The 23,282-nt window shown below is 41.7% G+C and overlaps 2 protein-coding genes across 2 annotated transcripts; both read right to left on the reverse strand.

Annotated features, from left to right (window-relative positions):
• Positions 1–353: 353 nt before the first annotated feature.
• LOC135556477 (alpha/beta hydrolase domain-containing protein 17A-like) lies at positions 354–9,012 on the reverse strand. Its single transcript, XM_064989713.1, has 5 exons — positions 8,050–9,012; positions 7,493–7,874; positions 6,347–6,541; positions 5,765–5,944; positions 354–4,543 (listed from the first exon to the last, which is right to left on the reverse strand). The coding sequence occupies exons 2-5, from the start codon at positions 7,864–7,866 to the stop codon at positions 4,318–4,320; spliced, it is 975 nt and encodes a 324-aa protein (XP_064845785.1). The 5' UTR covers positions 7,867–7,874; positions 8,050–9,012; the 3' UTR covers positions 354–4,317.
• Positions 9,013–15,345: 6,333 nt separating this feature from the next.
• On the reverse strand, positions 15,346–23,271 carry LOC135556478 (AN1-type zinc finger protein 5-like). Its single transcript, XM_064989714.1, has 6 exons — positions 23,152–23,271; positions 21,497–21,711; positions 21,101–21,215; positions 20,787–20,914; positions 20,483–20,590; positions 15,346–18,897 (listed from the first exon to the last, which is right to left on the reverse strand). The coding sequence occupies exons 2-6, from the start codon at positions 21,654–21,656 to the stop codon at positions 18,749–18,751; spliced, it is 660 nt and encodes a 219-aa protein (XP_064845786.1). The 5' UTR covers positions 21,657–21,711; positions 23,152–23,271; the 3' UTR covers positions 15,346–18,748.
• Between the last annotated feature and the right edge of the window lie 11 nt (positions 23,272–23,282).

A 23,282-nucleotide genomic window follows, 5' to 3' on the forward strand; every position in this document is an offset into this window, starting at 1 on the left:
TATATCCTTTGCGTCGGAATCATTAAAGAAATCTTCGTCCAGTTCAAGGTGAGTAATCGCTGTTGATATCCAGAAGTTCTTTTCGATCATAAGAGACGGTAGCAGCAACATCAAGTACAGAATAGCACAGTTGGTTAGGAGCCCGTAAAACCCACCAGCCGTATAGCAGCTGGTAGATGAGCCCGCAGAGGCCTTTTCCAACACTCATGCTGCTCGCTCTTTATAGCATTCCAAAGGTGAATCACAAAGATTAATGGGAAAATGGTGAATAGAGTTGACTTAAACATAATTTACAGAGAGCAGTTCTATATCAATGTGAGAAACATAATAGGAATCACAACAGACACAGAAGGTATATTTTATCAATTCATGATGTTTGTTTTTATTTTTGGAGTAAAGATAAAACATTTCTATAACGTAACATAACAAAGTTGTAAATAATAAACAATGCATAACTGGATAGAATAACACACCAACCCATCATCACCTTGGATCCAAATACTCACCCCAAAAAATTATCCATAGAGATAGCACATACAGTGCCTTCGGAAAATATTCAGACCCATTGACTTTTTCCACATTTTGTTACGTTACAGCCTTATTCTAAAATTGATTAAATAGATATAAATCCTCAGCAATCTAAACACAATACACCATAATGAGAAAGCGAAAACAGGTTTTTCTAAATGTGTGTAAATGTATTACAAATAAAAACCAGATACCTTATGTAAATAAGTATTCAGACCCTTTGCTATGAGACTCAAAATTGAGCTCCGGTGTATCCTGTTTCTATTGATCATCCTTCAGATGTTTCTACAACTTGATTGGAGTCCACCTGTGGTAAATTCAATTGATTGGACATGATTTGGAAAGGCACACACCTTTCTATATAAAGGTCCGACAGTTGACAGTGCATGTCAGCGCATAAACAAAGCCATGAGGTCGAAGGAATTGTCCGTAGAGCTCTGAGACAGGATTGTGTCGAAGCACAGATCTGGAGAAGGGTACCAAAACATTAATGCAGCATTGAAGATCCCCAAGAACATAGTGGCCTCCATCATTCTTACATGGAAGAAGTTTGGAACCACCAAGACTCTTCCTAGAGCTGGCCGCCCGGCCAAACTAAGCAATCAGGGGAGAAGGGCCTTGGTCAGGGAGGTGACCAAGAACCCGATGGTCCCACTAACAGAGCTGTAAAGTTCCTCTGTGGAGATGAGAACCTTCCAGAAGGACAACCATCTCTGCAGCACTCTACCAAATCAGGCCTTTATGGTTGAGTGGCAAGACGGAAGCCACTCCTCAGTAAAAGGCACATGGCAGATAGGAGTTTGCCATGAGCCACCTAAAGACTCAGACCATGAGAAACAAGATTCTCTGGTCTGATGAAACCAAGATTGAACATTTTGGCCTGAATGCCAAGTGTCACATCTGGAAGAAACCAGTCACCATCCCTGCAGGGAAGCATGGTGGTGGCAGCATCTTGCTATGTGGATGTTTTTCAGAGGCAGGGACTGGGAGACTAGTCAAGATCGAGGCAAAGATGAACAGAGCAAAGTACAGAGATCCTTGATGAAAACCTGCTCCAGAGCACTCAGGACCTCTGACTGGGGTGAAGGTTCACCTTCCAACAGGACCACAACTCTAAGCACACAGCCAAGACAATGCAGGAGTGGCTTCGGGACAAGTCTCTGAATGTCCTTGAGTGGACCAGCCAGAGCTCGGACTTGAACCCGATCAAACGTCTCTGGAGAGACCTGAAAATAGCTGTGCAGCAACGCACCACATCCAACCTGACAGAGCTTGAGAGAACCTGCAGAGAAGAATGGTAGAAACTCCCCAAATATAGGTGTGCCGAGCTGGTAGCGTCATACCCAAGACGACTCGAGGTTGTAATCGCTGCCAAAGGTGCTTCAACAAAGTACTGAGTAAATGGTCTGAATACTTTTGTAAATGTTATATTTACATTTTTTTTTTTATAAATTAGCAAAAATGTCTAAACCCGTTTTTGCTTTGTCATTATGGGGTATTATGTTTAACTTGATGAGGAAAAAAATACAATTTAATCAACTTTAGAATAAGGCTGTAACCTAACAAAATGTAGAAAAAGTCAAGGGATCTGAATACTTTTCGAAGCCACATTACGTTTGATTACAAAAATGTATGTCCATAACTTAGTTTCTTCAAACAAAAGCTCTGAATGTGGGTCTGGAACTCGTCTCACACATTCGAAGTACAGTCAGTCCGTCACCTCCCACTAGGGTTGCAAAATTCTGTGAACTTTCAATAAATTCCCTTGTTTTCTATGAGTCCTGGTTGGATGACTTGAGTCCTGCTTACTCCCTCCTGCGTCCGGGGAACCCTCCAACTGGGATTTCGGGAAAACAAGTGAATTTCTTCTATGTTCACAGAATTTTGCAACCCTACCTCCCACAGACACATGCTCCACTCTCAGACCACCCAAACACAGAAATCAGTTGTATTGCTTGTATTCTCGATACAATAGTCCATCATAGGGAGTAAACACTCACTTTTATTCCCTAACTGTATGCAGTGGCTGATAAGAAACCCATGTACTATGGGTGATGTGATGGACTTTCTCTTTGGTTCTGATGAACATTCCATTAGAAAAGCAGGCCCGCTTTGTTCAAGACAGAACATTTCCTGTTAAACTTTGGTTCCTATGAACATGTTATCCTGACTCCCCCAAAACCCAACCCAAGGATCTCCACTATCTTGTGGTGGTGGACCCTATATGCCAGAGACGTTGGGCATTCGTCCAAGTCAACTTTCACACACAGACGGACAGAAATGGTGGAATCCCAAGTCTGTCTGAAATAGTGTGGCAACAGGATGAAGTGAGTGAAAAGGGCTAGTTGGAGCTGAAAAGGGAGCCTGCTCAAAATAAACGTTGTCAATAACAAAAGAGCACATCCTATTCCATAGCTCTACTAATGTTATAATGAAGTGTTATTTACCCTAAAATGAAGTAAACAAGAAACTAATCACACATGTAACATGACTGAATAAGTGTTTTCAAATGTCATATGGGACCAGCAGCATGTATTGGTTCCACTCTACTGTACGGCGTAAAAAACATTATTGAAACATGTCTGTTCAATTTCCCATCAAACTAAGCTGCATTAATGGATGTGGAGAGTGTGACCCTTTTCAATCCATTTTATCCTAATCTTTAGCAGCAAGTTCAGTTAATACTCCACCCAGCTTAGTCTCAACTGACCCGACCCAATTTACTATGTGAATGGCCATTACTGGCAAAAGCTTAGTGATTCACAATGATTTAGTGTTATTGGAGGTATGAAATAAACTCACTGATTTAGAAATACCTAAAGTGAAATTGTTTGTACAACTCTGTAAATCACTTACAAAAAAGCCTTTGAAAACATATGAAGCTGGATGTGGAACCACCATTTCAGACAGAAACCCAGTAAGAGGTGAATTAAGTTCAGTGCGTGAAACATAAGAGTGGTTGCCGTGCTAGAAACATAAGAGTGGTTGCTGAGCTACAAACATAAGAGTGGTTGCCGAGCTAGAAATAAAGAGTGCCTTAGAGATATGCAAGAGACTTAAGAATGCTTTTGAAACAATTAATTTGGCTGAAATTTTGAACTTCAGCCAAAGCAAAAATTCTGCAACTTTTTGCTCTAATCACTTTATGGATTCAAATGAATCCATGCTTAATAATGATAAAAATGTCTGATTTATATGTCTATGAAACAAATGATTCATAGACTATTAATCTGACATCTTAATTGTAAACGAGAGAGATAGCTAAGAAGATTCCACACAAAACATGAGCAACAAACCTGCTTTCAAACAGGACAGTTACACTAATCTGTCAATACCACATGATTTGTAAAGTAGTGGCTCAGTGTCATGTGTTATAAAAGATAAAATGACAGATATTCATCACACAAGTATTTGTCCATGTTAGGGTTGTTAGTTAAAGTTGAATCATGTGTAAATGTCTCAGAAGAGGTTAAACAGTGCATGTTTGGAACACCTGACCTATCTGAGGTTGTGTTAGGCTGGGGTAGGAGAGAGGTGCTTTAGACAGACCAGTAGAGAGCCCTCCATGTCTGGGTTGCATTCTTGCACTGTCCCCGGGGTGGGTGGTGGACTAGAGAATCCCTGACCCATATTAATGACAGAGACAGAAAAGATGGAAAACAACAAAAAGACAGGGCTGCGAGCATCCAGACAAAGTTGACCAAAAGGTGAAGGATTATTCATTCTGAGAGGCCAGGCTTCACCCCTCTTCCCAGACAGAGCCACCCATTTTCACTGACTCAGGTGGTATCAGGCATGCTGTGCGGCCAGCTCCTGGCCAATGAAGCGGCGCAGGCGCTCCAGGTACTGGCTGTACAGTTCGATGTCATTGTGTCCCGCCCCCTCCACCCAGAGTGGTTCCACGGCCTTGGGACAGCGCTCGAACAGAGCCAGGCCGTGGGAGAAGTCGATCACCTCGTCCTCCGTCCCGTGGATGATCAGCACCGGCGACGTGATCTTAGACACCTTCTCAATGCTGATAGAGAGAGAGGAAATGGAGTTAGAGTCTGGGGATAAGGGAAGCAAAGGTAGTCACGAGATTACCATGTGTGTAACAACACTGTTATAACTAAGTATGTTCTTAAAGGATAACCGTGGACAGAAAGCGTTGTACAGACTTCTGTCTGTTCTAGCATGGCCGGTTAGTGCAACCTGCCCTCTGCAACTGTGAGCACTGACCAGCAACTGTTGCCAAACAGGTCGAGGAACAAACAGGACAGACAGTAGATAAATGAGAGCACAATATTGCTGCATGTAAATGCATCTCCCAGCTCAGCTCAATCAACTAGTTCAGAGGAAAGAGAGTACTCATAGTCCTCCCTCTGTCCCACACATAACTGTGGGTTGGCTATAAGCACATACAGATCTGAACCAAGCTAGTGTTACATTACTGTGAGTCCACTGACAGGGTTGGCATATGGCAGGGGTCGGAAACAGGCGGCCTGCGGGCCAAAACCAGCCTGCGAGTCATTTTAGTTTATCAAAAAAGACTCAAATCACAAGGCACTCATCAAAACCTTTGTATTCCTACAAATATTTGTTCAAGTGTACAAATGATCAGAATTTTCTGGCCCCCGACCATCCGCTTGGACATCGGTCCTCGGCTGAATCTAGTTACCTACTCCTGGAGTATGGGAGTCAGTGTGGGCTGAAGAGTGGGGAGAGCCAGCTAGGCAACAGGCACTTAGTGGTGGGAGAACTCAGGGGGGTGGAGGAGAACACTGGGGGCTTTCACCACAGAGCAGAGGCATCCTCGTCACCTACTCTACTCCTACACTGGCACTGCCTGGTACTGTACCGGAATTCTATTCAGTGAACAAACATGTGATTCTAATGGCTCAAATACCACACCATCACACTTTACATAATATATATGATATGATAAAATGACTGGAGGAGTCAGTGTTTACGACACCTGCTTATGATCTGATGCAGAGTGAGAGATGACTCAGTTGTGACTCAGATGTGATGAGGCTGTTTCCCCATAGAGAGAGAGAGACTGAATAATGTAATACATGAAAGAGATTGCAGTTCTTCTTTTAGTTGGACAAATCTTTTGCCACTTACATTTCCATTTCTACACTTATATATTCTAATCTCATCGTGTGCTATTATGTGAAAATGCCAAAAGGCAGACAGACAAGCAGTCAGAGTTGAAGATAAAGAGATAAGGAGGATGGTGTTGTAGGTTACTCACTTGGGGAAAGCATCAAAGCAGTAGGTCTTCTTGGTGTCTGGGAAGGCCACCCGCATGCCAGAGGTGAGGGGGGAGTGGAGCACCACGGCAGCACACTCATACCGAGATGCCAAGTCGACCGTGGGCACGGTGCCAATGCTCTGCCCGTACAGGATTATGTTCTCTGGGCTGATGCCATATCTGATCACAACCAGGAAAAAAATAGGAATTAAACACAATCATGTCAGGGAAAAGCTAGGAGTAGTAAACACTAAAACAATTTGAACATAAATCACTCCTATGAAGCCTAAACTATGATAATATATAATGACAACATACTTTTGTCATATAGATATAGGAGTAAACGGGTAACAAATGTCTGCGAACATGGCACGCCTAACATAAAAAGGACAGCCATTGATAACACAGCATCCCATCAAACTAATGAGACAGTCCATTAGCTGCATGAGCCTGTCATTGTGTGACATTACACCCCCCCCCTCTCTGTAAGGTGACATGTCCCACTGACGACACAGCCGTCCCTCCATGACATGATGATGTATAGAGCTCCAGCCTGCCCAGCCCTGTGAGTTGGGTAAGTACCGTGTGCGCAGGGCCTGCCAGGCAGCGTCAATGTCAGCGTAGAGGTTCTTCTCTGAAGGCTTGCCCGTGCTGACACCGTAGCCGGAGTAGTCGTAGGAGAAGATATTGCAGTTGATACGCGTTCCCAGGCCGATATAGAAGCTGCTCATCTGGCCAAGGTCCACCGCATTGCCGTGAGAGAACAGCACTGTGAACCTGGTGAGAGAGGCCACAGAGAGACAATTAGGTTACCAAGATAGACCGTACCTGGTCTTTTTACCTATCCTGACCTGTACTGTGTGAACAGCAGATTCCCATTAAAACCTCAGGAATTACCGATTTGAATGGGACTTGAATGTGCTAATTAAGGTAAACCGGTTACGGCCACAGACTGAAGAGAGGACTAGTTCACTAAGTTTAACTCCTGTCTTTTTACTTGTTCTGTATAACATGAATAATAGGATTGCTATTCCCCAAGCATCAGCCATGTGCTTTCTATTCAGGAATGCAAGCTGTGCTCCCTAAAGCCACTGGATACTCTCTATTCCCTAAAGAGACTTGGCCCTTCCCATACAGTAAGTAATTGCTTTGCTCTTGGGCTTTTTACTCAAAATACCCTGAACAAGGAGTGCCATATTACATTCACGTGTGACACTGGCACTACATCAAGTGTAACAGGACCCAGTCCATGCCTTCGCCAATCAATTGAGCTGATTACTGAAATAAATCAACAGCTGCAACAAGTAGGCTACCTGAAGCCATACCATGTGAAAACATAATGATGTATAAACTCTGAAAACCAGACTATCGATCACCAATAGACAAATTAGATTATCACAACTCACCAATATCATCTTACAAAACCACAGGCAAAAAATGAGAGCATGAATTGGGGTAAAAACAAGGAGAATGGGATTGGTAGGTCAAAGAAGATGGCATGAACAATGAATGAGGAAAGCAGGAAGAGAACAGGTTTGAGATAGCCTGACACAATGAGGAAGCAAGTACAGGAAGTAAAGAAATAGCACACAAGCAAAATAATGGCATAACAAAAACAACACAAGAGGAACAGGGGGTGAGTTTATCAGAGGATGTGTGACACATGGTGAAACAATAGAGCCTCAATGAGCCAAGGTGTGTACACACACACATACACGTGTGACTAACCTGGCAGTGGGGGCACAGCGGATGTACATGCATCCCACTCTGTTTCCACGACTGGAGCGGGTAAGGAACACATCTGTAGCATCCAGTTCTCTCTGGGAATACTGGAACTCGGCTCGCTCTGTCAGGTGGAGCTTCCATTTTCCTTCTGCAGGACCAGTGCTGACTGAACCCCCTACAGCAGCTCCAGGTACCCCACTAGCTCTGGATCTCAGCCCTGCGGTCCCTGCTGTCCCCGGGGCTACAGACCCCTCTAGGTCTGGGAGGAGGGAATATGTAGGCTCAGGAGGCAGGAAGGCAAGCTTGGCAGCAATACGGCTCGGAAAGGGGGGGCAGCAGAACAAGCAGCATAGCTCACTGACAGATAGGCCATTCATTGTCCACTCTGTGGGGGCAAAGACAGATGAGCACTGTGATTGTATGTCATTCTGTACTACAACGGAATTTGATTCACAAATTCCACTGTAGTTAAAAATGTTCTGAACAAGACTTGACAAATGTATCTGTCATCAATGGTTAATAACAATAACAGAACATCTTATGTTAGAATTCAGGCCTACCTGTTATTGAGAAAGAAACTAACTACCATGCAAAAATCTACCAGAGATCCCAAGTCAAAACAATACTCTCCAAAACGAAACAGGGAAAGTTGTCCTGTCAGCAAAAATCAAAATGTAGCTAAGACAGTAGTTTGAAAATGTAATTTTGAAAGTAGAATCGGAGGATTTTGAAGGATGGCTGAAGTCCACGTGAAATCCATATTTCCAAGTATTGGCTGTTGTTATTGAGGTATTTTCGTGCGCATCAACTTGATCATGGTTGGAGAGAATTGAGTAACTTTAGCCAGTAGGTAATGTTATAGCTACTTTCCCAGTTAGCTAGCTAATGACTAACTAATGAACAACTGTCTGGATCTGAATAGCAGAAAACACCCACTCTGTTTATATCTCATTACACATAACTGCAGCTGACGGTTTGCTGATAAGTGTCTATCCCACCCACTGTAGTCAGCTGTAGCTAGCAGGGTTCAACAATGTTGACCTTCTACTAGCTACCTAGCTAGCCTACAAGCGAAGGAGTCAAAGCGTTAACGTTAAGTCGTGCCTTTAAAACACGTTCAAACTGCAACGAAATAAGTAAACACAGCGGCACTGCTAAAAATTATGAGCCACAAATACAATTTTCGGATTAACCACAGATACCAAATCAAGGCTGGTAATCTAATGTTAGTTAGCAGAAATGTATCCGCTAACTAGCTAGCATTGGGTAGCCAGCTAACTAGTTTAGCTATTCAGACCTGGAAACACCGTCTCCTCAGATAGGACCGTCATTTATGGACTGATGCAAATATATAGCGAGACTTAAAAAACCAAGCGTCCAGGATACCCGTTTTGATAATCACATATGTTTTGTGGTTGAAATTATTACTTTCGAGTTGCTAGCTAGCTACTGTCATTTATTAATCCATTCCATTGGCTGTGCAATATTTTTTTCCTTCTGTTTCGCCGCGTCCGGAAATGACAGTGAAGGGGGAAAGCTTCCAATGGAAAAGCGGGGGAACTTTGATCGTCACTAGTTACTACAAACACAAAATTAAAAAAACAGCCTATTTCTACAATTTATCTTCTTAAAATAGGATTTAAAACGTTAATTTATAACCACACTTCTAACCTTATGCATAACCATAGCCTTGAATTAAGAATAAAAAGCAAATGGTAGTTTTCATGTATTTCTTACGATATAGACCATTTTGACTTTGTGGCTGTGGTAACTAGTGGAAACCGAGAACTTTATTATCAAACAGATCTATGTTACAGGCAGCGTTCGGGAGCATCAACACCCGTGATGTATCATGGGTAAATTGTGATTTACCAACAGATCAAGAAATAGCATTGATTAATTAAAGCAAGATAGAACAATGACGGAAATAGTAATGGAATATTTGTGTAGGCACTTACTCCACCATGGTTCGTTGGACAGAGCATATGAGGAAAATTAATGGCGTTTTTGTTGGGTTTTTGGATAAACGCAGAAAATAAGGTCTGTGGTAAAAACAGGCTTAGTTTTTATACGTTTTGCTCTATGAGATCATCTTCATCAGCTAACGTATTTTTTTGTGAATTTTTAAGAATGTATGTAATAATAAACAACGTATGTAATAATAAAGGCTTCATAATTCGTAATGTCATGTTAACTAACTGCTATTATCTGATAGAACAAATTATATAAGATATCCTAAATCTGTGTTAACCTCAGACTTTATTTTCGTAGTTTATTCCAAAACCCTACTTTTTCTCCATTAATTTTTCCCACAGGGATCACACAACGAACCAGAGGTAACCTTTTTCCGTGTTTTACAACTACTAGCTGGCAAGCTCTAATTAGGATGCAATGTAATTTATAGATCAGTCTCGCCTTTAAATTCCGCTGCAATATCGAACCAGAGGTAACTTTTTTTCGTCGGGTTTTACAACTACTCGCTGGCAAGCTCTATTTAGGATGCAATGTAATTTATAGATCAGTCTCGCCTTTAAAGTCCACTGCAATATCGAACACATACCTAGTTATCTAGTTATCTTTTTTTGGACCTCATTTGGGCCTACATTTCATGGGGAATGTATCCCTATTGTTTCTCTAACTACCAGATCAGATGGAATGTGAATCACTCTAAATACATACCATAATACAAATACAATAATGATGTGTGAATCACTTATTGTTCAGTTTGTCAATTGTTGTTTATCTCAAATGAATATAATTTTGTTGATTTAAATGTTAAAAGTATTACGGTGTAGTGAGAATGTTATCTTCGCAAGATAAGGCTATTGGGTGCTTGTAAAGATCAATTGAATAATCCTTAGAACTTCATTGGGAACTACCATGAAAAGTGGCCTACTCTTGAAAACAGTAGCCCTACACACACGTGAAGGAAGCAATAGGGTTTGGGAAGTGTTGCAGGAGGAGACAATCTTCTGGTGAGAAAATATTTCCTGTAGTGAGGCACTAAGAGAAGGTGGTTTCTGGAATTTTACTACTTCTCTGGAAAATAGCATAGGTGTGGACTCGAGTCGCATGTATTCTGACAGCGGTCACATTTGATAACTTTAGACTTGACTTGATAGAAAATCAAATAACTTGAGCCTTGACTTGGAGCCTCGAGACTTTGACTTGAGTCTGATAATTTGAAATTGTCTGGGCAGGTTTTGTAACGTTTTATCACTAATTTTGTGGCACAGAATATCCGTTGACGACCCTCCGCGTAGCCAGACAGTAGCTGCAGCATTGACAATAAAAACGTGCAACAGAATAGCTAGTGAAACGCACACTCTGCCCTCTGATTGGATCAGCAAACAGGTTATGCGAGTTAGAGAAGAATGAGAAAAATACATATGTTTCATATATATTTTCTATATATACCTTTGTCAATTTGATCTGATTTCCAATATAGGGCTATGGTATTTGCACTAGATTGTTGTCTCAAAAACATCTCGTCTGTGTTTGACCAATGACCAGTCATCAGCATTGGCACGCAAAGGCCAGAGCGCATATCCAGAGATAAGTGACCAGAAAGCACTTGCTTCATTTTCTCAGGTTTTGCCTGGCAAAAACAGAGTACAGTTTAGAAAGCTATTTTAGAGGCATCTTCGTCAGAACAATAACAGGCTACCACCTGGCGATTTCATTGATCATTTTCATATTTCAGATAGGCCTAGTTTGGGTGGCTACTGGTTATATGTCTAAAGATGGCTGTAACATCGCACTGCCTTCAATATTATGGTATGAAGATGTAAAATATTCTGGCGAATTAATTATGGTATTTGTGAGGAAGAAATGGGCTACCCAGTTGGCAACTTGCATTCTGCGGGTAGGCGGTCGTTCAAAGCGATGGTGTGCTTTGAACCACTGAGCAAGCGAACAGATTGCTGATTTGTGAACAGCTATAGGATCGGGTGCAGCGCTATCGTCAAATTGTACACGTTCAAAGCGATGGTGTGCTTTGAACCACTGAGCAAGCGAACAGATTGCTGATTTGTGAACAGCTATAGGATCGGGTGCAGCGCTATCGTCAAATTGTACACTATCGGTCAAAAGTTTAAAAACACCTACCCATTCAAGGGTTTTTCTTTATTTTTACTATTTTCTACATTGTAGAATAATAGTGAAGACACCAAAACTATGAAATAACACTTGGAATCATGTAGTAACCCCAACTGTGTTAAACAAATAAAAAAATATTTTATATTTCAGATTCTTCAAATAGCCACCATTTGCCTTGATGACAGATTTGCACACTCTTGGCATTCTCTCAACCAGCTTCACCTGGAATGCTTTTCCAACCATCTTGAAGGAGTTCCCACATATGCTGAGCACGTGTTGGCTGCTTTTCCTTCACTCTGTGGTCTGACTCATCCCAAGCCATCTCAATTTAGTTGAGATCGGGGGATTGTGGAGGCCAGGTCATCTGATGCAGCACTCCATCACTCTCCTTCTTGGTAAAATAGCCCTTACACATCCTGGAGGTGTGTTGGGTCATTGTCCTGTTGAAAAACAAATGATAGTCACACTAAGCCCAAACCAGATGGGATGGCATATTGCTGCAGAATGCTGTGGTAGCCATGCTGGTTAAGTGTGCCTTGAATTCTAAATAAATCACAGTGTTACCAGCAGTGCACCCCCACACCATCACACCTCCTCCTCCATGCTTTACAGTGGGAAATACACATGTGGAGATCATCCGTTCACCCACATCACATCTCACAAAGAAATGGAGGTTGGATCCAAATATCTCCCATTTGGACTCAAGACCAAAGGACAAATTTCCACCGGTCTAATGTCCATTGCTCATGTTTCTTGGCCCAAGAAAGTCTCTTCTTCTTATTGGTGTCCTTTAGTAATGGTTTCTTTGCAGCAATTCGACCCTGAAGGCCTGATTCACACAGTCTCCACTGAACAGTTGATGTTGAAATGTGTCTGTTACTTGAAATCTGTGAAGCATTTATTTGGGCTGCAATTTCTGAGGCTGGTAACTCTAATGAACTTATCCTCTGCAGCAGAGGTAACTCTGCTTCTGTCTTCTATTCTTGTGGCGGTCCTCATGAGAGCCAGTTTCATCATAGCGCTTGATGGTTTTTGCAACTGCACTTGAAGAAACTTTGAAAGTTCTTGAAATCTTCCGTATTGACTGACCTTCATGTCTTAAAGAAATGTGCTATCGTTTCTCTTTGCTTATTTGAGCTGTTCTTGCCTTAATATGGACTTGGTCTTTTACCAAAATAGGACTATCTTCTGTATAACCCCCTACCATGTCACAACACAACCGATTGGCTCAAACGCATTGAGAAGGAAAGAAATTCCACAAATTAACTTTGAAGAAGGCACACCTGTTAATTGAAATGCATTCCAGGTGACTACCTCATGAAGCTGGTTTAGAGAATGACAAGTGTGCAAAGCTGGCATCAAGGAAAGGTGTGGCTATTTGAAGAATGTCAAATATAAAATATGTTTTGATTTGTTTAACACTTTTTGGGTTACTACATGATTCCATTTGTGTTATTTCATAGTTTTGTATGTCTTCACTATTATTCTACAATGTAGAACATTTTAAAAATAAAGAAAAACCCATGAATGAGTAGGTTTAGAACACCTTTGACCGGTAGTGTAGGGAGAGAAGATTTCCATAAATAAATATCCAGCTCCAAATATTGTTTGGTGACAATATTAACTGGTTACTTTGCAAGCTCACCAGCAATGGAGCGTCAATCAACAATGACTAGCATAGACCTAGCTACTAGTCTTATGGTAGGTCTTGTGGTAAATTTATCAATTACTTATGAAGCTTGCATTTGGAATTTGTTATTAAACTTAATTCTTACATATCAAAATAATGAAAAGGGTTGTCTGGTAGCTTCAATAAATAGACAAAGATTTGCATGTATAGCATTTATTTATTTTTTTACTTTACTTGAGATGTAAAACAAAACTTGTCTTGACTCGACTTGCTCTTAGAATGCACAACTTGGACTTGACTGGAGACATGACCCATACTACTTGGGACACGACTTGGACTTGACTGGAGACATGACCCGTACTACTTGGGACACAACTTGGACTTGACTGGAGACATGACCCGTTCTACTTGGGACACGACTTGGACTTGACTGGAGACATGACCCGTTCTACTTGGGACACGACTTGGACTTGACTGGAGACATGACCCGTACTACTTGGAACACAACTTGGACTTGACTGGAGATATGACCCGTTCTACTTGGGACACAACTTGAGACTCAGACCTTGTGACTTGCTTGTGACTCTAATAATAGTGATTTGGTCCCACCTCTGGAAAATAGGTGTCAGCATATTTTCAAAATTTTAGTTTGTTGCATGGACCTCTTCCAGGATATAGTAGTTAGTAGCTTTGTCACTGACTGGACAGTTTATAAGGTACACCCATCTAGTACTGGGTTGGACCCCCCTTTGCCTCCTGAATTCTTAGGGGCATTGTATAAAGTGTCGGAAATGTTCCACAGTGATGTTGGTCCATGCTGACGCAATGGCATCACACAGTTGCTGCAGATTGGACGGCAGTACATTCATGCTGCAAACAGCCCGTTCCATCTCATCGCAAAGATGCTGTATTAGGTTGAGGTCTGGGGACTGCGCAGGCCACTCAAATTAACTGAATTCGCTGTCATGTTATTCCACTCTTCAATTGTCCAGTGCAGTTGATCACGTGCCCACTGAAGTTGCTTCTTGTTTTTAGCTGATAGGAGTAGAACCCAGCGTGGTCATCTGCTGCAGTAGCCCATCTGCGACATGGATCAATGAGTTGTGCATTCCGAGATGTCGTTCTGCATACCACTGCGCCGTTATTTGTCTGTTGTGGCCTGCCTGTTAGCTTGCACGATTCTTGCTATTCGCCTTTGACCTCATCTGTCCCACACAGGACTGCCACTGACTGGATGTTTTTAGTTTGTCGCACCATCCTCGTAAACCCTAGACACTGTCCTGTGTGAAAAACTCTGGAGGGCAGCCGTTTCTGAGATACTGTATCCGGCGCGCCTTGCTCCAACGATCATACCACACTCAAAGTTGCTTAGGTTACTCAATTCACCCATTCTAACATTCAACAAACAGTAACTGAATTCCTCAATGCCCGTCTGCTTTATATAACAAGATACGTGACTCACTGTCTGTAGGAGTGATCCATTTTTGTGAACGGGGTGATGTACCAAATAAACTGACCAGAGAGTGTGTGTAGTAAACAACTTACTCAACACATTTAAAATAGTTGAAAGGTGAGGTATACCATCATTATTAAGTGTGGTGTGTTTCATTTCCAAAACAGAAGTCACATCTGAGGTAGATTGACACCTACTTTGTTGCTCAAATCCAACCAAGAGTAGTGAATGGCTGCTGATGTGGAAGTGGGCAGGGCTCTGTGGCACGGGTATACACAGCTACTGCACACATGGACATGGCTGCCTCAGTCTAGGTGTGTTACACACAGCAGGATAGGTTTGCCCTCATGGTAAATTCTAGTTAGAGCCAGCATCCATTCCAGTTGAACATTTGGTGACATTGTGGACACCCATTTGTCTCTTAAGCATTTTGCCGAGTCAGAGAAACACATCAGTACAACGCATTGTGCAAATGTACAACAATAGGCTACTGCAACAATGGGCTACTGCAATATTAAGTGTTGTCCATTGAATGTACTCCAGGTGTTGGGAGGCTATGATGGAATGTTAGGCTTTTTATAGGATAAACCGATCTCAAGAGGAAAGTCTGAACCCTGATTTACTATATCTGTCCTGCTTACCCTCAGCTGTACAAGTACAATACAAAAGACAGTGTAAATTTAAAATAAACTTTGTAATTTTATTGTTTTATACTTACACATCATACAATCCTACATTTTTAAAGAAAAAAAAAAGAAAAAGATATCTGGTGTTGTTTCTGGGGGACTGGTGTGCACCAGTCCAAAGGACTTGACTGCACTTTTGCAATTTCCTACATCATTTCTCATACATCAGTGGAATGAGTCAAGCACTTCACTGTATTTTATGGGAACTCAGTTCTGCTGCAACACATTGAGAGAATATTGCCAGATTTGGTCACCCATTAGCTGGTTACCCATCACAGATCAAAAGCTTTTGTAGTAATGGCCTGCAAGATGAGGACAATGATTATGTTAAAGTATGCTAAAGACAAACTTGACATCAACATTGTAAAAGTGCAACAGATTGAAATTGCAGTGGATGTTTTCCTAACATCAAATCACTGATTCTGATCCGGGTTAGTTGATCCATTTACATACAATTGCAGTGATTCAACAGATCTTATTAAGCCTAAAACATAAGCTCAGTTGGCCCCACAAGGGCGGCTCAGTGTGGTCAATTCCAGAGACAAAATTAGCTTGATAAGCATGACCCCATCAACCCATTGGTAACATTCAAACTGCTCACCTTTTTAAATGCTGGGATAGTCTGAGCAGTCAAGGGAACTATCAACCTGCAACACACCACAACTGCAAAGACGACAGTCAGCCAAACTGAAGTACAAGCCAACGCTGTTCCCTTGCCCTAGAACAGAGTGCACTCATCAGGTACACGAGGCCACGCATCTCTGCCCCATTTAAAAAAAGTCTGTTTAGTGCATACCCTTAAAACCGAAACATCACCATGGGGAATAAACCAACAGCAAGGAAGGTTTTTCAACTCAGACAGCCTAGCCCTAGCTCATCATACACACTTCTTCTCAGGCCCTCTTCTTACATGGTATCAAAGGCACCGCACCATCTCCACTCAGATACTTTAAACAGTGTGAACCCTAAGATCCAAGTGTCTGATTCCAAATGATAAACCAGAGGACTCATCTCGTAACAGGGGCTTTGAGCTCCGGGCTAGGCTCAGGGACAGGCTGTCTTGGTGTTTGCATGCCAAGGCCCTAAGCCACTGCTGCCCGCCCTTCACTAAGACATTCTTTAACTGGTAATACTACCCAGGCTAACGTGCCAATCACAGGTCTGACTAAATTAAGTCTAGGTTATTCAGTTTATATAAAGAGATCTCCTTTAGTTCAGACTTTCTCCTTGTTGTTTTGCTAGGTGTTACACTTGCTGTTTTTCAGTATCTGCTTTTTCCACACAATCATTTTCAATTACTTTTGCTATGTTATGAAAAAGCATGAATTGTAAATCAATGTTTGATACACCTTTGATTCAACAATGCAAAACTGCCACAAATTGTTTTGAAATTAACTAGTGTGACCAATCCTGAAAACAACCACAGGGACACCAAGGCCCTTGCTGAGGAGTGAGCCAGTTAGTAGCAGTACTTTGGACATAGAAGGGACGTGTTTGACTGTCTAGAGTTGAGTCACTGAATTTCAGGGCAGTCAGGAGGAACTGGAAAGCAACCTAGCATGACACTGTCAAAGGTAAATATGTCATCCAGGGTGATTTGAGCCCTTTGACTAAATTCTACACCGTTTGAAGACACAGGAATTACCTGTGAGTGAAACAAAATAAAAGGAAAACCAAGCAGTGCCATTGCACTTCCTTTAGGGTAGTTATGAAAAGCACTGTTATACACATACTAATATTTTGATATTTTTCTCCCCGCCTATTATCTGGCGACATTCTACATAAGATTATACTACATGAATAGTAGCCACATGGTATTTACAATTGAAAACATAGTAGAGTCCCATTAACTTGAACCTCAGCCAGTCAAGGTTCCAGTAACGCGTTGCATTGTGCTAATGCTGTGTATCTTAACATTCTTGTTTGTTTTTCTGTTTATAATAAACAGTTATTCATCTGACTGTACATGCATGCACATTTTGATCTTCCGGAAGTAGCTAGCTAGAAGCATCTTCGAAAAAGGACTCATTTGGGAGGACATTCTGAAGTAATTCACTTCAGCTGAGAATAGAGGTGTGTCACTATGGAGATTAATTGCCAACCAGTTCAGTTATCATTCAGCATATGTCAGTGGTATGATGGTGGTTAAGGACAAGGAGGCTTAAAGTGTAAGCTATATGGAACAGAAGCAGGTGTTCATGGAGAACACTACATTATGTCCTGCCAGCATGGGAAGAATATGCTTTATTCTCTGTAGCAAACCTGCCTAGAGATCCAACTAAACTATAAAGACCCAGAGGCTGAAAAAAACAGAGTAGGTTAATTTGCACATTCAATTTTTTGTGCTCTGCAGTTGACACTATTTGTTGCGTTTTGATTCCAAAATAATGGACCTTTTATGTCCACTCTACTCCATCACATATCAGAACGTGTATTTTTAAAATGGTTACATAATCAGATGGAAATGCTTAAATAGAATTGAAAGGTTACGTACAAATCAAATGATTTGCGGACACATGCTGCCAATCCTCCAGTACAAACCAACCAAATGATTTAAAAAATAAATAGAATGCAATCACACAATTCAAGCTAACTACAATATATTAATATAGATCTTCTGATGTCATTCACTCATTAAAACAAAAAGGAAGGGAAAAATAACAGAACTCAATCACTCAGTTATGTCAAGGCTATCTTGATAACCCCAGCCCTGTCCCACCCCCTCCAATAACTAACTGTTCATGCACCCAACATCAGAATGAGAAGTCAATATATCCAAGAGAAAACATTCTTCAATGCAGAGACTTGGGAGTTTGAAATGTTGTGAGGGAAACATTAAAATAAGACAAAAAGGCCCATTTGACAGAAACTAGACAATGGTTTTTCTTTGGGAGTAAATTAATGTGAAGTCTTCAAAAGATCTTGATGATACACACAGAAACTCCCAGTATGGATCTTAACTTGACCTCCCAATGTCCTTATCCGAGCTGTGGCATGCTCTTAAACAGGTTACTTCTGTCTCATTTTAACTACCTCGCAGGGATAATATAAAAATAAGTCCCACCAAGTTAACAATAAAAAGGGTAAAAATGTAATGCCTTCCCTCCCCACAGCAGACAAATGCCCACCTAACCCTACTGCACTCTCCCTGACTCTCAAGCTACACACACACACCATCTCCCCACATGGGAATTCACACACGCATTCACACTCCAGCAGTCACTCTAGGAGAGAGAGGGAGATGCCAATAAAGGGAGTGGCTGGACAGGGGCTATGACGCTGCCACCCCACCCGCCTTATCCTACCATGAACAAATGAAGCCATTTTATCTGGTATTATTCCATGCCGCCATTGTTCCAAATTTTCACGTCAGAGACTTTTCTACTTAGTCCTCATAACTTCTGGATCTTCTCAGCCACCACGATGGGGTTCTCCTTGCGTATGCGGGCTGCGGCAGCGCCTCGGTAGTCGTAAGGACAGTTATGTTTGTCAGAGTAGCGATGAATGGCGCAGAACAGGTTACCACAGCGACAGTCGAAGCCTAGAGAGTGAAGAGATGGACAAAGTTAACATCCAACCCTATCTACGTCTCAGTCTCCACGGTCAGTTCCAACCAACTGGACCAAGATGAAAACCTGAGATGTGTAGTAACAGTGTGCTTTCTTAGAGGGTGGTGAGCACAAGGCTCTTCCAAGAGATTGTTGTATAGCAGGCCAACACCACGGTAGAGTGCAAGCCAACAGTACACTGTGAAATGCAGTGGACCGTGAAATGCACCACTAACCTGCAGTATGTTGCTCTCTACACAAACAGCAGTGTGATAGGTGGACTACTTTCATACAACTTGTAGTCTACGTTTGGAATAGGAACTATTAAATAAATGTGCAAATATTGTTTTGTTTTTTAACCAAAGATTTAGTTAAAAAACAGCCAGTAAGGACAATGGCATCGTATTAACATTCAGTCTTGAGGTCTCTGTGCTATTTTTGCACTGTGTGTGATAAATATGATGTTCTGACGTTCAAATTGGCGGATCAATCATGTCTATTGAAAATTAGATATAATTTAGTTTGTGTAGCAGATTATAGAATTTCTTTGAAAAAAATAAAACAAACGTACCATTGAAAAAGCATCAAATCAGCACTGTATGAGAGCAGTAACATCAGTCAGATAAAAAAATAAAATGTATCTGAACTAACTAATTAGCCCTGCATGCTTCCATTTCCCCAGAGGTAAAGATCGAGATGATCTCAAACACCTAAAAGCTAACTCAGAAAATAACTCCTTTGCACTTGAGCTCAATGCCCCATAAACCCTTTGAACTCAACAGCCACCTGCCATGTGTGTGCTGTGCGCCCTGAAACCTTCTGTTAGGTGTCCACCCACTACCCAAAACGCACTTCCTTATGTTATAAAATACATTTTACCAGAACAAATATGATTCTTCATGTCCTGAATCATTCACTGGGGTCTTTCTCTAACATGGTATTAACATTATATCCTAAAAGTCAGCTTTCGTAACCTAATATATTCAGTAATAAGCACCCAGTTCTGTTGACAAAGCAGTGACACTTTCTCACAGCAACTTGAGGATTTTACATGTTCTGGTAGTCATCTGCAAAGTGGTTTCCGCAGGTTGCAAAAATCTAAATTAAATGTAAAATGCTTAAAAAATACAAAGCTTGCAGTACGGCTCAGTGTACCGTTGACATTTCAAAGATACTTGTTTTTGTGAAAAATCTTTAAAAAACGAGAATTTCGCATTAATATGAAAAGTGTATAATATGAAAATACTCCATGTCATGTCGCAAAATCAATATCTATTTTACCTCTATATTGTTTTATGCCCTCCAGATTCGAGAAGAAAGATGAGTTCAACAGTGAGCCATTCAGTTAGACTTAATTCTCACACAGCATCTAGCCTAGCTGATGCAAAACTATTTTCCTGTTATTTTACCACTTTCTCTGATTTAGAGTCTCTAATTTCAGCTATCCTACAAGGGTATTATGAGAGACAAGGTTTGGACCATTGGTTTTCTTAGAGGAGTATCTACACAATTACCATATTATTTTACCCATTGGTCAAAAGATGCGTTTCTGATTGGAAACCCTATCTTCCGTCTTACCAGTCAGGCCCACTTTCTTCCGACAGGTGAAGCATCGGTTCTTCTTCTTATTTTTGTCAGGGGTCTGATCACCATCAGACGAGGCCTGGGCTGCCTCCCCCACTGGCCCTGTTAAAATACAACATCTAACTGAACCTCACAAACAGAGCTACCCATATATTACTTTTGAAGTGTACCCTCGGGTAGCTGCAGCGTAGTTATGTATTACAAGACAGGAGCCATGCCATATACTGCTGATGACTGCTACTGGAAAACAGTTTGGAAACCAAGAAAGTCTCAAGTTTTTTTTTTCTGTTGTTCTAACCAGTGTTTTTGGATGTCCCCTCATCCTCTTCCTCGTCCCCATCAGCCCGGTCTGAGTCAGTGGCTCCAGTATCCTGGGAGATACTCATGGCTGTCATCTGCTGGGTTACTGGGCTGGGGGAGTTGGGACTGGAGACACACATTCACACAGAACAATAATGAGGTGAACAACAAACCATAATCCAATATACTATGGAACTCCAAAAAACAATGAACAAAAGCCTCTTGAGCAACAGCTTACTGTCAATGTAAAGGATTCCATTTAGCAGTCTGTGTGTTTGTTTGCAGAGACAAGCTGATTTTATGTCAGCATACCTGGATGTCCTTTCCTCGGGCGTAGTGACCCCTTCCGTACTGGGTTCCGATGTTGTGCTCTCCACTGACACACCAGCTGCTCCCGGGGACCCCACTGGCGATGAAGCTGCCGAGCCTGTAGATAAACCACACGTTTATATAGGACACAACTGAACCACCTACCCCCCAGTTGTTGACCATGAATGAATTGTACCTATATTGAATCATATGCCGCATGCTATTGATTACCTACACGGTCCAATTAACAAAAACAAACAAAAGGGTTGTGTTTCACGAACTGATAAATCACTCTCTTGCTTTATAATGCCAAGGTTTTAGCAGCGATTGCTACCTCATTCTCCAGCCCCTTTTAGCAACCCACCACCCTCCTTTTGGGTCCCTCTCCCATCTTCCTACCTTTGTCACCTGGGGGGCTGGAACGGCCCCCTCCCTGTTGTCTCTGTAGGTGTTCCTTGTAGCAGACCGAGCACATACCATTGGTGCGGGGATTACCATAGAAACCACAGCCCATAGTGCAAAGCATTGGCACCTGCGTCTGATTGGTCTCCTGAGCCATGCTCTCTGATAAAGGGGGAGGGGGAGGGGGGTAAGGGGAATGGGAGAGGATATTCCTGAAAATGGGGTTGAAGAGTTAGTCAAACTCATGGCCATTGTTTACATGAACATGTCTATAAAAAGGCTAAAAGAGCTTGGAGACCGGCATTGGAGCAGGAGAGCAGTTCTGAAAGTGTTAGTGGTTTTGCTAGGAGTAAGTGTGAATGATTGATTATTGGTTTAGTGTATTAGAAATGATCCTGACAGATCTAATCTGTATAGTACTGGTGATTAGTGATCTATTTTGTTAGATACAATACAAATACTGTTTATTGTTACTAGCATGGAGGCTACCCAATCCAGGAGCTATGCTTAATTCTGTTAAATTGGGCTTAGAATTTTACGCCCGTAGCTTTCAAACCACAAAAACAACTTGTTTACTTCATTTGAATGGTCAGATAACACTGACAGTAGAAACAGAAGCAGTTACAAACCACAATACTCTATTACACATGCACCTGGCTGGAAGTAAAACTGAGATATTCCGTGTGGTAGAGCATGGCGCTTGCAACGTCAATGTTGTGGGCTCGATTCCCACCGGGGACAAGTACGAAAAAATATGAACATGTATGCACTCACTAATCTGGTTAAGAGCGCCTGCTAAATTCCATTTTTTTTTTTTAAATATAAGTCACCATGACAATACATATGGGCTCGTTTTCCATGAACGCGCTGGTACTCCTTGTTTTACAACATGGAAAACAGACCAACAACAAATACACATCGCAAACTGTCAGACAGTGCCTGTGTCACAAACAAAAGCTTACTACCTAGCTAGCTGTGGTGTGTGCACTGAAAACAAAATAGTTTGTGCCTCGATAAACCAAGAAATACTAACTCTGCCAAGGCTGCCAGGATAGCCTACATTCAATTACAGCGCCAGCATCATAGCTACATGTTTTGGTCGGTTCAAGCAAACTTGAAAGAACAATACAATTATGGCATTCCCTTGTCATAGACTGACAATAATTGGCAAACTAGCTGTCTGGTTAACTAGACCAATTAGTAACTAACGTTACTGCTGATCATCAACCCAGGTCTTGTTTGTCCGCAGTCGAAAACAATTGCGTCCTCGCTCAAAAGCAAATAGCGTTAGGCTAGCAAGAGACTGGTTATTTAGTTAGCTACAGTAACATTTAGCTAGCTAATTCATTGAAAACAAGGACCAGCGGCGACGTCATATTTTTCATGTCCTGAACGTAAAAATGCACTCTCTTATCTGGGTAATTATATTTATTAGTCAGACGAATTACACTGAATATGTAACACGACTTAGTTCTCACACAAGTGTTTAAACGAACGTTAGCAGTTGTAGCTGGCAGTACATGTTATCTGGCTACTATAACTAGCTAGCATGAAGCGCTAACGGTACAGTAGCTTGTCGTCAGCGGGAACATATTTAATCGGTTTACATTAGCAAAATCGTTTCTTATGTTATTATTAAAGCAACCCAGTACCTGAAATACGAAGTGATGAGCGGTGTTGACGACCTTAGTCTCCAGAAATGTACAAGTAATCGGTCCCTTCTGTGCGCGCGGCCTCCTAACCAGCGCTAGCTCCCGACATTCGAAACCACCGTGACGTAATT

Source organism: Oncorhynchus masou, chromosome 15 (genome assembly GCF_036934945.1).
Source record: "Oncorhynchus masou masou isolate Uvic2021 chromosome 15, UVic_Omas_1.1, whole genome shotgun sequence".
In the NCBI taxonomy this organism is placed as follows: Eukaryota; Metazoa; Chordata; class Actinopteri; order Salmoniformes; family Salmonidae; genus Oncorhynchus; species Oncorhynchus masou.

What these genes read in the sequence shown, in the direction of transcription:
- LOC135556477 (XM_064989713.1), bottom strand. Translation starts at nt 7,866, where the DNA reads ATGAATGGCCTATCTGTCAGTGAGCTATGCTGCTTGTTCTGCTGCCCC. An exon ending in CGCTGTGCCCCCACTGCCAG is followed by an intron (nt 6,542 to 7,492) that starts GTTAGTCACACG and finishes CTCTCTCACCAG; the next exon opens with GTTCACAGTGCTGTTCTCTC. An exon ending in TGGCAGGCCCTGCGCACACG is followed by an intron (nt 5,945 to 6,346) that starts GTACTTACCCAA and finishes GGTTGTGATCAG; the next exon opens with ATATGGCATCAGCCCAGAGA.
- LOC135556478 (XM_064989714.1), bottom strand. Translation starts at nt 21,656, where the DNA reads ATGGCTCAGGAGACCAATCAGACGCAGGTGCCAATGCTTTGCACTATG. An exon ending in CCCGAGGAAAGGACATCCAG is followed by an intron (nt 20,915 to 21,100) that starts GTATGCTGACAT and finishes GTGTGTCTCCAG; the next exon opens with TCCCAACTCCCCCAGCCCAG. An exon ending in GGGGACATCCAAAAACACTG is followed by an intron (nt 20,591 to 20,786) that starts GTTAGAACAACA and finishes GTATTTTAACAG; the next exon opens with GGCCAGTGGGGGAGGCAGCC.